Source organism: Psittacula echo (assembly GCF_963264785.1).
Source record: "Psittacula echo genome assembly, chromosome: 2".
Taxonomy (NCBI): Eukaryota; Metazoa; Chordata; class Aves; order Psittaciformes; family Psittacidae; genus Psittacula; species Psittacula echo.
The window spans coordinates 35,519,060-35,533,826 of NC_137737.1; the positions used below are offsets into that span (position 1 = coordinate 35,519,060).

At 42.7% G+C, this 14,767-nt stretch overlaps 2 protein-coding genes across 4 annotated transcripts; one reads left to right on the top strand and one right to left on the bottom strand.

Annotated features, from left to right (window-relative positions):
- The first annotated feature begins 199 nt into the window (after window positions 1-199).
- On the top strand, window positions 200-12,144 carry CLXN (calaxin). The gene is made up of 7 exons (XM_080611628.1): window positions 200-291; window positions 596-751; window positions 2,266-2,370; window positions 3,856-4,007; window positions 6,168-6,272; window positions 10,241-10,343; window positions 12,019-12,144. Exons 1-6 carry the CDS (start codon window positions 234-236, stop codon window positions 10,283-10,285), a joined length of 621 nt encoding a protein of 206 aa, XP_080467754.1. The 5' UTR covers window positions 200-233; the 3' UTR covers window positions 10,286-10,343; window positions 12,019-12,144.
- RBM48 (RNA binding motif protein 48) lies at window positions 10,658-14,631 on the bottom strand. Of its 3 annotated transcripts, none has more exons than XM_080611627.1 (5): window positions 14,300-14,631; window positions 13,606-13,796; window positions 13,333-13,478; window positions 11,845-12,380; window positions 10,658-10,843 (listed from the first exon to the last, which is right to left on the bottom strand). In XM_080611627.1, the coding sequence occupies exons 2-5, from the start codon at window positions 13,731-13,733 to the stop codon at window positions 10,757-10,759; spliced, it is 897 nt and encodes a 298-aa protein (XP_080467753.1). In that variant the 5' UTR covers window positions 13,734-13,796; window positions 14,300-14,631; the 3' UTR covers window positions 10,658-10,756. The 3 variants fall into 3 exon arrangements, with proteins under 3 accessions (XP_080467753.1, XP_080467752.1, XP_080467751.1); XM_080611626.1 differs by having other exon boundaries at window positions 14,097-14,631; XM_080611625.1 differs by having other exon boundaries at window positions 14,496-14,626.
- Between the last annotated feature and the right edge of the window lie 136 nt (window positions 14,632-14,767).

Here is a 14,767-nt window from a genome sequence, read left to right on the forward strand (position 1 = left end):
CTCTTCTTTCCGAAAACATTTTTACAAGTTTGAAATTAAGTTATTTTCTTTTCTGGAGCTGCTATTTTTAACCGTACGGTACCAGTTTCTGTTTGCTTCCCTGCATGTATGTTTACCTATGCCCTGCCAGTGGCGCCAGTGACGCCACTAGGCCGCTGTTGCCAGGCCCGGGCCCGCCTGCCCGCGTTACCATGGCGGCCGCAGCGGCGGCGGTGAGCGGCCGGCCCCTCACCATGAACAGGAAGAGGCTGCAGCAGCTGGTGGACGCCCTGGGCCACTCCACCAAGCACTGTGAGTCTCCCCCCCATCCCTGAGGGGAAAAAAGCCGCCGTCGCTGCCTGAGCGGCGTTCGCGGCTGGCGGCCACCTCTCCTTGCCCCTATGCTCGTTCTGTGGCCTTGTTGACCACCCACCGCGGGGGGGAGGGGAAGTCCCGCTGAGCCTTTAGGAACAGGGGTACCGGGTGGAGCAGGGTGAGGGGCGTCGGTTTTACGCTGGGCACCTGAGGTGTCCAGGCCCTGTGGCTCTGCTGTGCAAGGCATGCATTTTTACCCACTTCAGTGACAAAATATGTTGGCTTGTGTTTACCTGGGCAGTTAAAAAAAGTGAAGTGGAATGTCTGATCAAGCTCTTCAACAAGCTGGTGGCCGAGTCCAGCAGCCGCTTTGCTGCAGCCGGCTTTGACCGTAACATGTTCAGAGACATTCTGCACAGCGCATTTGGCATGACAGATGACATGATTATGGACAGAGGTGAGACTGGTGGGTCTAAAAAGGGTGGAAGATTCTAGTTTTACCTTGTTGACCTGATGAGCATGCCTGGATGAGATAGAGCCAGCTTGTCCCTGCAAGGACAGCAAAGGAAGAGCTGTGTTCAGCAGCTGCTGAGCAAAGGATATCTTCTTTTTCCTTATGGGGGATAGTTTTCCTTGTTTTTCCTATGGCTCACGCGCTTGTACGAGGAAGGCCAACCAGAGAGGCAGTTGTACTGCGTTATCTTATGGCTGTTTCTCTCCCAGTCGCTGTAGCGTCGTGACAGAAGAGGGCAGCATGGTGTCACTTGCCTCCCCGGTGCTTCCACCGGGAGTCGCAGTCGCTGCTGCCGGTGGGCAACGCTGTCTCCGACTTGAGGGTCTTAGACAGGCATGCCTGTAGAGTGGATGACTTCTGGAATAGAGGCGCTGAACAGCACAGAGGGGCTAGGCAGACAGTAGGGGGAGATGAGAGTAATGAGCCAAATAACCCCTTGAAAATACAGCGATTTCATGGACTGATAACATAAGGGCCACATCAGCAGTTGCTGTGAAAATCTCATTAATTATATCTGATGTACAGGTATCTAGAGGAGGATATGAAGAGGCATTAGTCTGCCGTTCTTTTCAATTTCAGACTGCCAAGAGTCATCCCTTGGTTAAGCTTTCTCCTGTTGCCTAGCAGGAGGGGTATTTAAATTAAAAAATGGAAACTTGTTGCCATTTCATGCAACAAGGTAAGTGTGCCTTGGAAGATACCTTACATGGACACTTTCTTTAAAATTATGTTAATGCTTGCATGCAAAGGGATTAATTTAAGTTTGTGAAAGCAAACCTATTGTTTTCCAATTACAAAATGCTTGGCTCTGGGTGTAGGGTGTTCTAGTAGCCAGCTTACAAATTAACATTCTAAAATATGAATTATTATAGATGTTAGTGGATGCTTTGAATTATATCTGGGATTTGAAGTACTATATTACTGGCTGTATGAATAGTAAAGCTGCAAGATTGAAAAGTTCTTATTTCAGGGAAGGGAGAAGAAAAAAAGATTTTTGGTACATGAAAGACAGGATAAGGTTATTTTACTTTGTATATTTAAAATATTTATGTATTATGCCTAGGATTACTTTCTGTAAGATTTTCTGTGACAAAACCTAGTAATTAAGATCTTCTCCTGTATTGCAAATATGCTTCAGTGCAAGGGATATTGTGATTTATTTGGTTTACATCTGCATGGAAGCATGCTTCCTGTCGTAGTTTAAGTCAGGAAAGCAACAGATCAAACAAGATGTCTTATCCCAGTAGGATTCTAGAGTGGCAGATCAGCAAACTGAGGGGTGAAATTTCCTTTGTTGTTACATCTTAGAAAGATCCAAGAAGGGTTATCATACCTTGGTCAAAGCAGAGAAACATCTTCAGAAAAAATATGGGGTTATATTTTCATTGAATTTAAGAAAATATTTCTTTGTGTTTCCCTATTGTATACATTTTAAATTTATCTAATACACTTCCCAGTGTTCCGCACTTTTGATAGAGATAACAACAGCTGCATCAGTGCAACGGAATGGGTGGAAGGCTTATCGGTATTTCTTCGGGGGACACTAGAAGAAAAGATCAAATGTAAGATTTATCTGTATGCTGGTATTTAGTAGTAATCATTGAATTTGTGATTATTACTTGTTGCTTCTATTACAATTTAGTAGTTACTCTTATGAAGTATTTGGTGATTGAACAGTTTTCTTCTGTATAGCTTAATGCAGTGAAACAGAGTTCTGAAATGGTTTCTCTGATACAGAGGGTTTTCTGTGTAAATTGCCATTATCATAGCTGCCACCTGATATTGTTGCTTACAAAAACTAGCATTTGAACTTGTTCTACAGCACGCAGTTTTGACAGATTTTTGTATTCACACACAAAATTAGAAAGAAGCAGATGGAGCTAAAGGTAAGTTTGGCTACATAGCACAGTGTCAAGCCAAGCAAGACCTGGGCCAACATTCATTTACTGGCACAATGGGGACACAGCAGCAATTGCGTTAATCCTAGCAGTTCTTCAGCTTGGAAAAATAGGTGGAAAAACTGAGTCTGTTTGTAAGATGGTCATGATAACCTTTACAGTAATGATGCAGAAAGATGAGGGATATAAAATAGCAGGAACTCTAGAGTATTAAGAAGAAAAAAAAAAAAAAAAAAAGAAAAGAAATAGGGCATGTGGGGGGAAAAAAGTAACAGAAAAAGGATAATGTCAGCATGTTGTTTCCATAGTTCCCATGTTGTAGCATCAGCCATCCGTAATGTATTAGATAAATCCATCTGGAAAGTGGTCTGGCATGTCACAGCACTAGGATGTGTGCCCAGGATAAAATTCAGTATGTCAAGACAACCACAAGCAGTAAAATATGCAGCCCTGCACTATAGCATGTACTAATGTGTAGCGATACACAGTGTTGTTTGTCATAAGTGTGCACAAGTACAGTTTTTCACTGCAGACATTGTCAGGAAAAAAAAACCACAAAACTCTTGTGTTCCAAAACTGAAGAGGTTGGTTTGTTTGCTTAAATAAGTTTTGTGAGAAATAAGAGTGTATTATGTAAATTGTATTTAAATAAAGTAAATAGTATTTACATAAAGGGTATTATGGTTGTAGATTTCTGATTCCAGGAGAGTAGGAACAATTAGGCAGGTAAGTGATAGCTGTCTTTTCTGTGCTAGTACAGCTGACTCTTCCTTTTCCTTTACTTTCCTAACCCAGTTTCTAAAATAACAAAAGATGTGTTTTGTATGTGCAAATTCCTTCTGATACAGACAGCTGGTCCCTATCGGAGACCAGAACCTTGTTTATATTCTAAATAAACAACTTCAGAGAAGTTAAAATCTGTAAGTTATTATGGTTTCTGTGAGCTGAAGATGATTTATTTGAGCAAAATTGATTTTCACCATGAAAGGCAAATAGGCAATGTATATGAAGTATTATATATGATAAATGTGGCTCAACAAATATTCTGTGCAACATACAATTCACATTTTCTGTCTATAGGTAACAGACAGCTTTAATGGTGTATGATACAGTATGTATGAATTTAAAATTGGTTTATCTTTCAAAAAGACTGTTTTGAGGTTTATGACCTGAATGGTGATGGATACATTTCAAGAGACGAAATGTTTCAAATGCTGAAAAACTGTCTTCTCAAACAACCATCCGAAGAAGATCCTGATGAGGGAATTAAGGACTTGGTAGACATAGCAATGAAGAAAATGGCAAGTATTTACTTATTATGATACTTGAGTGTCTTTCAAACATTCATTAACTGAACCTTTGAGCATTCTTATCAGGTAACAAAATACTGGATCTGATTAACAGTGGGATTCTGCACCTCAGAGTTAGTTACATACTTGACAGAAACAAGTCTCCTAAGGAAAGCCAGAAATGTAATCCAGATCTAATGAGTCCTAGTCCAGTATCCTCACATGAAACTGTTAATTTATTATGTGAACGTATTACAAACTCTGTGTATAAACTAGCATGTGTATGTGTGCGTACACACGTGTATGCCCAGTCAAAACGAGCCCAGTCAGAAGTGGAAAATTCAAATGCATGAGCTGCATTTATTCCAGTGATAGGCATCTGCAATAGCTTTATTATTAAGTAAATGTGTTTTAACAACTGCTCCTGAAATGTCTTTTACCAATTTATATCTTCTATTAGAATAGTAATCTCAAGATTATTAATGTAAAACGTGTCTTACTATGATTAATTTAAGATATCCAGATCAGCCAGGAACTGTTTCAACATTTTCATCAAATCAAGAAATATAACCTCCCTGCCTATGGTGGTGTTTAAAAGATCTCACTTAAAATAAGATCTTGACACCCAACTCTTTTTATTTAACCTTGTCTTTTCTATTTTTCAAACCCACTCCTTTTGCACACCCTCAGTGAAAGGTCCATCTTGTCCATAGTTCTTGACCATGCTGAGCCTAGTCTTATGCAGAAAGCAAGCTATGACTCGGCAATTTATTCAGTTTTGTAGCCACCTACATGCACAGCTTTCCTGCAGGCTGTTTCCAGAATGAACACCCTCATGTCTTGGGCAGTTGATAAGTGAGCTGTGCTAGTCCAAGCGCTATATTCTAGATATAATGAATCTTCATGTGTATAAGAATACATTATAAACAAATCATGTACATAATCCCATTTCAGTTTTTCCACAAGAACATAATGAAGATCTGACATGTGTTTGAAGAATGTCCAGATCTGATTTGGCTGCTGGGCAGTTGTCCCAGTAGGATATTGCTGCCCATCTTAACTAAACAGCTATTAGGTATCCAAAATGCATTTGTAGTGTCCATCATTCAAAGAAGTAAAAACTGCTCTGAGTAATTGCCTCTAGGTACTATGGCACTGTGACTAAGCATACGTCCAGTTGCATGATACTGTTTTCATTGCAATGGACGTGCTTATGCCCTGCTCTCCTTTGTGTTGAGGGGTATAAAGGTAGAGGGTACCCAGCCACTTCTGTTTCTCTGAAGCATCCAGTGGCAGGTTTTCTTGTTCAGGGATCTCTGCCTACATAGCTCCTTGCCTCTGCTTTTCTGGCCATTAGAACCTGTGTTCCCTGCGCATTCACTAGCTGTGATGGTTCCATGGCTTGATCTTCAAAAATTTTGATTTGGCCCTTTGCCTTGAACATTAATCATACCCACCCATCAATCTTCACTTAACACCTTAATTTTATGTGGTTTAAAGAAGTACTTATGCTCACTGTAGCGTTTGTTGGTGTTTTAAGCTGCCATGTCAGTAGAAACAGGAGGTTTTCAAATTGTAGAACTGCTAAAAACACAAGACTGCTTTTTACACCTCGAGGAATATTCTGCTATGCTGAGATTCTGCAGTACAAAAGAAGTGGGCTGGCATCAGTGTACTCCACCATATGCTTCTGGGTGCTGTATGTGTAAAAGACAGGGCAGGAGTGTACTATAGAAATCACTAGGGTAAAGTATTTCCAGCCTCATGAATAGGATGTAGAATGTACTCATTATGTAAATAGATACACAGAATATATCCTAACATTTTCTGTTCCTTTTAAGTCTCCTAATTGTAATTTATCTCAGTGCCAACTGTGATTGAGATTTGTCCTTGCAATTACCAGCTCAGCCTCTTCCTGTGATAAAGTTAGGCCTTCTCTGGAATTCTGTTAGCAAAGCCATATGAGATGATAGTTGGGGTTGCTCCCCCTTCTGTGCCTGAGGTAAAGGCAAATGATACAGATCTTGTGTGAGCAGAGACTGATGGCCCAAAAAAATAATATTTTCATACTATCAAATTAAAAATAGAATCCATGTCAGTAAAACACCTGTTAAACAAAAATTGTTCCTGCAAGTAATTGCCCCTTGCTGAAAAGTTCCCTTCCTTTTGTAGGACTATGATCATGATGGCAAGCTTTCTTTTAAGGACTTTGAAAAAGCAGTCAGAGATGAAAATCTTCTCTTAGAAGCCTTTGGACCATGTTTGCCAGACATAAAGGTACCTCAACAAAAACAAAAGTGCAATACTCTGTACTTTTGGCAAACAGGTGAACATATTATGGTATCAACTGTCATTACCTGGGGGCTGCTGAAAGTGATAAATGCTTCAGTTGTGAGGTACCGAGTGAGATATGTCAAGTTCACCTGCCTTTCACAGTATCACAGTATCACAGTATCACAGTATGTTAGAGATTGGAAGGGACCTCAAAAGATCATCTAGTCCAATCCCCCTGCCAGAGCAGGAACACCTAGATAAGGTGTTCCTTAGATTCCTAAGACAGGAATGTGTCCAGGCGGGTTTTGAATGTCTCCAGAGAAGGAGACTCCACAACCTCCCTGGGCAGCCTGTTCCAGTGTTCTGTCACCCTCACTGAGAAGAAGTTTCTTCTCAAGTTTAAGTGGAACCTCTTGTGTTCCAGTTTATACCCATTACCCCTTGTCCTATCATAGTTTGCCATTGAGAAGAGCCTGGCTCCATCCTCATGACACTCCCCCTTTATATATTTATATACACTAATAAGGTCCCCCCGCATTCTCCTCTTCTCCAAACTATAGAGACCCAGCTCCCTCAGCCTTTCCTCATAAGGGAGATGCCCCACTCCCTTAATCATCTTTGTCGCCCTGCGCTGGACTCTCTCCAGCAGGTCCCTGTCCTTCTTGAACTGAGGGGCCCAGAACTGGACACAATATTCCAGATGTGGTCTCACCAGGGCCGAGTAGAGGGGAAGGAGGACCTCTCTCGACCTACTGACCACCCCCCTTCTAATACACCTCAGAATGCCATTGGCCTTCTTGGCCACAAGGGCACAGTGTTGGCTCATGGTCATCCTGCTGTCCACTAGGACCCCCAGGTCCCTCTCCCCTACACTGCTCTCTAACAGGTCGTTCCCCAACCTATACTGGAACCTGGGGTTGTTCCTGCCCAGATGCAGGACTCTACACTTTCCCTTGTTATATTTCATCAAGTTTCTCCCTGCCCAACTCTCCAGCCTGTCCAGGTCTCGCTGGATGGCAGCACAGCCTTCTGGCGTGTCAGCCACTCCTCCCAGCTTAGTGTCATCAGCAAACTTGCTGACAGTACACTCAATTCCCTCATCTAAATCATTGATGAATATATTAAATAATACTGGTCCCAGTACTGACCCTTGAGGCCCTCCACTAGATACAGGCCTCCAACTAGACTCCGCCCCATAGACTACAACTCTCTGGCTTCTGTCCTTCAGCCAGTTCGCAGTCCATCTCACTACCTGATCATCCAGGCCACACTTCCTCAATTTAGCTATGAGGATGCTGTGGGAGACTGTGTCAAATGCTTTGCTGAAGTCAAGGTAGACCACATCCACTGCTCTGCCATCATCCATCCACAGTGTTATTTCCTCATAAAAGGCTAGGAGGTTGGTCAAGCATGACTTCCCCTTGGTAAAGCCATGTTGACTGCCCCTCATAACCCTCTTATCCTTGACATGCCTTAAGATGGCATCAAGGATAAGGTGTTCCATCACTTTCCCAGGGATGGAGGTGAGGCTGACCGGTCTATAGTTACCCGGGTCCTCCTTCTTGCCTTTTTTGAAGACTGGAGTGACATTTGCTTTCCTCCAGTCCTCAGGCACCTCTCCCGTTTCCCAAGACTTGGTAAAGATGATGGAGAGTGGTCTAGCAATGACTTCCGCCAGTTCCCTCAGCACCCGCGGGTGCATCCCATCTGGACCCATGGATTTATGGATGTCCAGATTGCTCAACTGGTCCCTAACCCATTCCTCATGGACTAAGGCAAACCGCTCCAGTGACCTGACTTCATCTGAGGTCTCAGGAGTACAGGGCTCATCAGGACTGCCTCCGGCAGAGTAGACTGAGACAAAGAAGGCATTCAATAACTCTGCCATCTCTGTATCTTCTGTCACCAGGGCACCCATCCCATTCACCAGTGGGCCAACCTTGCCTCTGGTGTTAGTTTTATCAGCTATGTATTTGAAAAAGCTCTTTCTGTTGTCCTTGACCCCTCTGGCCAGATTTAATTCTAAGGAGGCCTTAGCCATCCTAGCTGCCTTCCTACATCCTCTAGCAGCAGCCTTATATTCCTCCCGAGTGGCCAGCCCCTCCTTCCATGACCTATAAACTCTGCTCTTCCACTTGAGCATACCCAGCAGTTCCTTATTCAGCCACGCAGGTCTCCTGGCCCTCTTCCTTGACTTCCTACGTGTCGGGATGCTCTGCTCTTGAGCTTGGAATAAGCAATCCTTGAATGCCAACCAACTATCTTGGGCCCCTTTACCTTCAAGCAGTCTTGCCCATGGGACTTCCCCTAGCAATTGCTTGAAAAGGCCAAAGTTTGCCCTGCTGAAGTCCAGGGTTGCAATTCTACTTGCTATTGTACTGGTCCTACCACACAAGATCCTGAATTCCACCATCTCGTGGTCGCTGCAACTAAGGCAGCCCTCAACCCTTACTGCTTCGACCAGACCCTCTTTGTTAGTGAGGATGAGATCCAGCAGCGCTCCTCTCCTGGTTGGCTGATCCACCATTTGCATGAGGAAGTTATCATCCATACACTGGAGGAACCTCCTGGACTGTGGCTGGACCTCCTGGACTGTGGCTGGACCTCCTGGACTGTGGCTGATGTTTCCTTACACAAACATTGGTACAAAAGAGCATAAGAACACACTGGTACTCAGTGTTTGTCTGTCCCAGGGCAGCAATATAAAGAATGATCCTCAGTGAACAAACATCCTCATGATGTTTGTTCAAAAGAATGAGACCATTCTCTTGAACTTCTTACGCCAAAGATCTCAAGGAATACAATTCCTTTTATTTTTCTTCCATCATCTCACTTAATACCTTGAGAGTGTTCTTCATCTCCAAGTGTGGCATGGCTGGTTTTTAATGACATCTAACTCAGCTTTTTTTATTAATGATCCATCTAATTTGGGGTTGTTGGTTGTTTTGGGGGGGTTTTTTGGGTTTTTTTTTGGGGGGATTGGGGGGAAAGATGCTCACTTCATTGGTGTTAAGTTCAACTGTGGAGAGCATTTCTGCTCTAGAACAAAGAACTTTTTCCCAAATCCAATAATCATTATTATATTTGAACTTATGTAATTTTTAAATACTGAAAGTTGTGCCTTCATAGAGATATAAAAGCACAACTCTGGAATACATGCAGTGGTTCCTAGAAGCAGAGGAGCTGTGTAATGCTGGTGAGATGCAGCAAGTTTTCATCCACTGGAAACCTCTGTATCTTGCCAGCTCACCTGCCTTGGAAGGCTAGAAGACAGGAAGTCATCTTGTAGCCACAATTGCAGGGGGCATTATATCATGTCAGCTGCAAAGCAGCTGTTTCCAAAATGCCAGACTTCTGGTAGACTTTCAGGGATTGGGAAAAAACAGGGAAGTACTTGGTTTTGTACACCAGTGAAAAGGTTTCTGAAAACTTTCTGGACAGAATTACATTTGCTAATCAGCACAGAAAAATTAACTAGTTTTCTGAAACCTTAACCTAGCACTGGGTTCATCCCCCCCAGCACCAGTTCTGCTGCCCAGAGGTGGCACCTGAGCACTCCCACACCAGGATTGTTAGAACACAATGCTGTGGATATTTGTCCCATCACCAAGAGAAATTTCACTCCGTTACATTAAGTCATGCCACTCTCTGGCATTCCTGGTTGCAGCCAGTTTAACTCATTCTGCAGCTGGACCTTCTTGCCCTCCATGCCAGATCATTCCTTGGTCACACGTTACCACAGCTGAACAGTTACAATTTGAATTTCCCCTCAGCTGTAACTTTGAATGTTCTGATGGGTCTCAGTGATGACATCATTGATGCTACAGAATTTACCTTTTCTAAGCCAACAAGCAGGAGGTATCCTAACTGCAAGGACTTGCACTGCTTACACAATTCAGTTCAGCATCCTTTCTGACTGTATTTAAATCCTTCAGTTAGTTGAAAATGAATTTGGTTTTGTTTTTTAACAGAGCCGTATGGCATTTGAGCAGAAAACCTTCCGGGAAAGCTCGTAAACTGTAACGCCCAGTGGAATACTGCTGTAAGAGGTTTTTTTCTTCACCATTCTGCATGGTATAGTAAAAATAGGAACAACTTGAAACTCTTACTAAGTTTCAGTATTCCTTTACTGTAAAAGCTAATGAATAAATAGAATTTACTTCTATTACTCTACCTAAACACAGCTCTTCAATGAGTTATGAAATATGTTACAGTATGAGGTACACAGGGAAAGATTGTAGTGCAATGATAGTACATAAAATCATAGAATAGTTAGGGTTGGAAAGGACCTTAAGATCATCTAGTTCCAACCCCCCTGCCATGGACATTATAATGATTTGTTCATTCCAAGAAACAAACTGATACAATTTTTAACAGAGAACTGGAAATACAATATAAAATAATTTTATTATTGACATAAAAGAAGTATTTTAAACTAAATCCTTTGAGAAAAAAGAAGGACTGTAAGAAGATGCTGCCAGCAGTATCTATATTCTTCTTCTCTGCTTTACAAGTGGCTTGGCTGAGCTACACTCTGGCTTTTCCACAGATGTTCTTGACACAGAATCTGCTACCTAAATTGGGAAGAAAAAAGCAGCTTATTAAACTGTAACCACTCTTTTATGCTAGTTTTAGAGTAAGGCCATCTCTCCAAAATTTGATTATTGGGAGGGATGTATTACTACAATCATGTATGTACTGAATTTTCCTGCCAGAAAAGGGGAAAAAATAGCACCAGAGGCAGCACTGAATACAAGAGGTGAAAATCAGAAAATGGAAGTGCTCACAGTACCATTTTTGTATATTAACCACACAAACAAATTTCAGATAGTCAGTGTTAAGAGTGTTTTGTATCTTATCACCCCTCTCCCTACCAGAGGTGTTTTCAAACGTTTAGTATGCTTTTGAAACTCAGGTACGTGTTTTGACACAAACTTTAGAAGTGTATTTAATATAAGGGGTGTTTATCAATTTGACTGGAGATAAGCTCTTTTAAATCAGTCTATTAGTCAGAGTCAAGAAAACTTTTTCATATCTTAATTTAGAAGTTAGAGTAGGAGTGCTTGACCTGCTAATGGATTAGTATCTTCCATAAAAGGTTATATACCTTAAAACAAGTTTCTCACAGTAGAATTTGTGGTTCTGTACATCTTTTAATGCCATAAGTAGTGTTGGAGCAAAATTACTTTGAACTCTGAGTTCATTATTTTTCACTCCCTTTCAATCAGAAACCAGGTACAAGTATCTCACACTGGATTCAGCAGGACTACCTGCAAAGTTATTCTGCCTCCCCACGTGGAAAAAAAATGTGTACTTTACTAAAAATCATGTAGGACCATGCACTGACATTTGTACTTTCTAAAGTGTCGTGTCTGAGGTATGGAGTAGAATTGCCTGCAATACTCTGCATTGTGGAAGAGTTAAACAGTAAAAATGCTAGCTTTAAGTGGCAAATAAACTGGTAATACTGAGTAAGTGTTGATTTTACTTTTCTTACAGTCTCTCTTTTTATGGGTACCAAGCACACAATACCTGTGTTTGGAAATTAAAACATCAGAACTTGCAGAACCCATACCTCTTTCAACTTAGTTCGAATTAATGTAGCTGAGGTATTCAGTGAATCATCATCCAGATCCACTTTAGGTATTTCTGGTAGCCGTGGACCAATGATGACTTCAGCATTGTCCATACTTGTTCCAATGAGGGAAAATTTGGTACCTTCTTCTCTCTTCCTCTTACGTTCTTGCAGGTGAGTTGTCCGAGGCATAAACCGATTGATTCCATTATCAACCGAAACTGTCCTTTGCTGCATTAAGAAGTTTGGTGGAGTATGTTCTACTGGATGTACATTTATTGTTAAGGACGTGTTTTGACCAAAGTGCCCAAAAGTTTCAGCAGAACTGTTATCATATTGGGGAAATGTCAACAGGCTCTGACTGTGATTCCCACAGGGACACCCCATGCTGTGGGATACCCCAGGAGAACTTGCAAAGCAGGATGGATCCCTGTTAATGGCTGCATGTGATCCTGATGTACTCCATGTACAGTCATGCCGGGAGTTCTTTGGAACTGTCTTCTTAGGCCCCTCTGCTTGCTTTAACACAAAGCAATCTTTGAAACAACAACGGAAAAAAGCAGCTTCACTATTTCATGTCATTATTAGTTCTAACACATAAAACCCATTTAAAACAATTACAGAAGCAATACCAGTAATACTCCATTCTCAGCCACCTTTCTGTGATTTTTCCCAAGTGGCACCTTTCAAGCTGGAGTTTCCCATCCCAGTCCCTCTGCTGGTTTGCAAGGGAACGCCTGAGTGGAAGTATTTCTGCAGTTTTGAGAACACAAGGAAAGTATTTCTAATGTTGCAAATCAGCAATTTTTACCTCAGTTATGAGTTCAAGGACAGACTGTCTTACAACATTGGAAAAAAAAAAAAAAAATAGGTGTTCTGATGTTAAATAACAGTGATTTTACTCCCTTTCAACATCCTCATGCAATGAATAGTAGCAAAGTACATAAGCATAAAGAAGAAGCCTGTGCTCAGCAATTTGCTGATTTCTCAGCTGCCCCAGGCTTCAGTGCTGCCTGGGAACTTTGCAGTGCAGCTGCCCCAGTAAACCCGTTCCATTCCTGGCATTCTCCCAATGCCAATATACAAGCTGGAGAAATTTTTTGTTGAAGGTTCTGGAATAGTCCCTTTCCTTACAAAACTCTCCCTTTGAGCATGCCTGAATAAGCTGGAATAAAAGTGAAAAAGATGATCCCAAATCTCCTGCCAGTGCTTGAAATTTCTGATAACATTTTGAAAAGAAAACTTCAATTATTAAAGCTCAAGCATTTCTTTTAGTCTGAACCAAAAATGAGAAGCTGCTTTGACAAAGATCTAGCCCTCTATATATTGAAAAATACCTCCATTCTGCTGCAAACATACTGAAAATACATCTGTAAAAGAGTGTTAACTAGTTAAAAAGTTCTTTCTTTAATGGGCACTTCAACCAAATCCCCACTCACCCACCCCTGAAGTGAGATGTTAATATTCCATAGAAATTTAATTACAAACCTCTTTGATTTGTTGCTTTTGCAATGTACTTTCTTCTATCCTGCAACTTCTCCCTAGTTTCTTGGACTGTTTCAAATTCTGGAGCATAGCACACATGCAGCAAACTACCAAAGAAGCTTCGTTCATCCATTTTTTTCTTGGCCACCCTGGAGGGAATTAAATGGAATTGGCAAAACTGAGGATTTTACTTCAACTCTCTAGAGTTTTAATGGATTGTAAATAAAGTATAAAAGATTAAAAAAACCAAGAGGCAAATACTGCCCTCTCCAGTACCTTGCACACTGCAGTTTTTGGAATTTTATCAGATAAACTTCAGTAAATTCCTCTGCTGGATATTCATCTAGAGCATGATACTCTTCAATGGCACCATATAATGCAAATTGTTCAACTAATTCCTTCATAACCCCTAATGCAGGAACTCCTTGTATTAGTAAATAACGAGATTCCAAGTTGATCGTATAAACCTGGGTGGGGAAAAGAAAACAAACAAAAAAAAGAAGTACTACAAAATGTTCACATTATCGCTTCACTGCCAAAGTAAGCAATTTTCTCTATGTTTTCTGTTGTTCCTCAAATCCTTTCAGGATGCTGAAGCCCCCCCGTACTCTATTTTGACTTCGGACTCTTGAATGAGCTCTCTTTCTCAGCCCAGCCCTAGAAAGTGCAGTTCAGTGCACTGTACGTTAACCGCACACACAAAAAGCAAGTCTGGCATTCTCGCTGCTGTCAGAAGCAGCTCCTCCTATGCAGAAGGCAGGGCCCACCTGGAGCCGCTGCGCACCAGAGCTTCACCACAAAAGTAGCCGAGGCCAGCGGCCCTGTGCACCCAGCTGCCTGCTGGCTATCACGTCTTCTTGCGCTGCTGTGCATCCCTGGGTCTGAACCTCGCACGGAACCAGCCTACTCGCGCCACATGCATTTCTACACGATTAATTTACAAAACGTAACGCGGAGTTAGTAGGTTTACCAGACCCAACTCCAACTCTTCCTTCAGGCGTCTACTAGATGCCTGACGCCTCGCACCGACGCACCCCGCAGCAAGGGGAGAAGCACTAAGGAGACCGGCGGCGCCACAGCTGGATCAGCCCGGCTGAGCGGCCCGAGACCCCGAGGGGCCGCAACCGGCATCGGCCCCGAGCACGGGAGGCCGCGCCAGGGCCCACCTTCACGGCGCGCGGCCTCCGCCCCTCCCGGTACTTGGCGCGCGACTCGCAGACCCCCAGCTGCGCGTGGTGCTTGCAAGCGTCGCCCAACCCGCCGCCGATACTGCTGTTGCTGCTGCCGGTAGCCATCTTCCCATCACCCACCGCGCCCCGCGCAGGCAGCTCCAGCTGCTCGCCGAGAGACCAGCCAACACAGAACTCTCATTGGCTCCCGCTGAGGTGATCAGCCAGACAGAAAGAGCCAAGCCCTCGATAGAGAAGCCAATCAGAGG

Bases quoted from the DNA above. Each gene is read 5' to 3' on its own strand.
- CLXN (XM_080611628.1), top strand. From the start codon at position 234: ATGAACAGGAAGAGGCTGCAGCAGCTGGTGGACGCCCTGGGCCACTCC. The intron at 752-2,265 runs GTGAGACTGGTG...TACACTTCCCAG, and splicing joins TGACATGATTATGGACAGAG to TGTTCCGCACTTTTGATAGA. The intron at 4,008-6,167 runs GCAAGTATTTAC...TTCCTTTTGTAG, and splicing joins ACATAGCAATGAAGAAAATG to GACTATGATCATGATGGCAA.
- RBM48 (XM_080611625.1), bottom strand. From the start codon at position 14,624: ATGGCTACCGGCAGCAGCAACAGCAGTATCGGCGGCGGGTTGGGCGAC. The intron at 13,797-14,495 runs GTGGGCCCTGGC...TTCCCCACCCAG, and splicing joins GGAGGCCGCGCGCCGTGAAG to GTTTATACGATCAACTTGGA. The intron at 12,381-13,332 runs GTTTGTAATTAA...GTTGTTTCAAAG, and splicing joins AAAAGCAACAAATCAAAGAG to ATTGCTTTGTGTTAAAGCAA.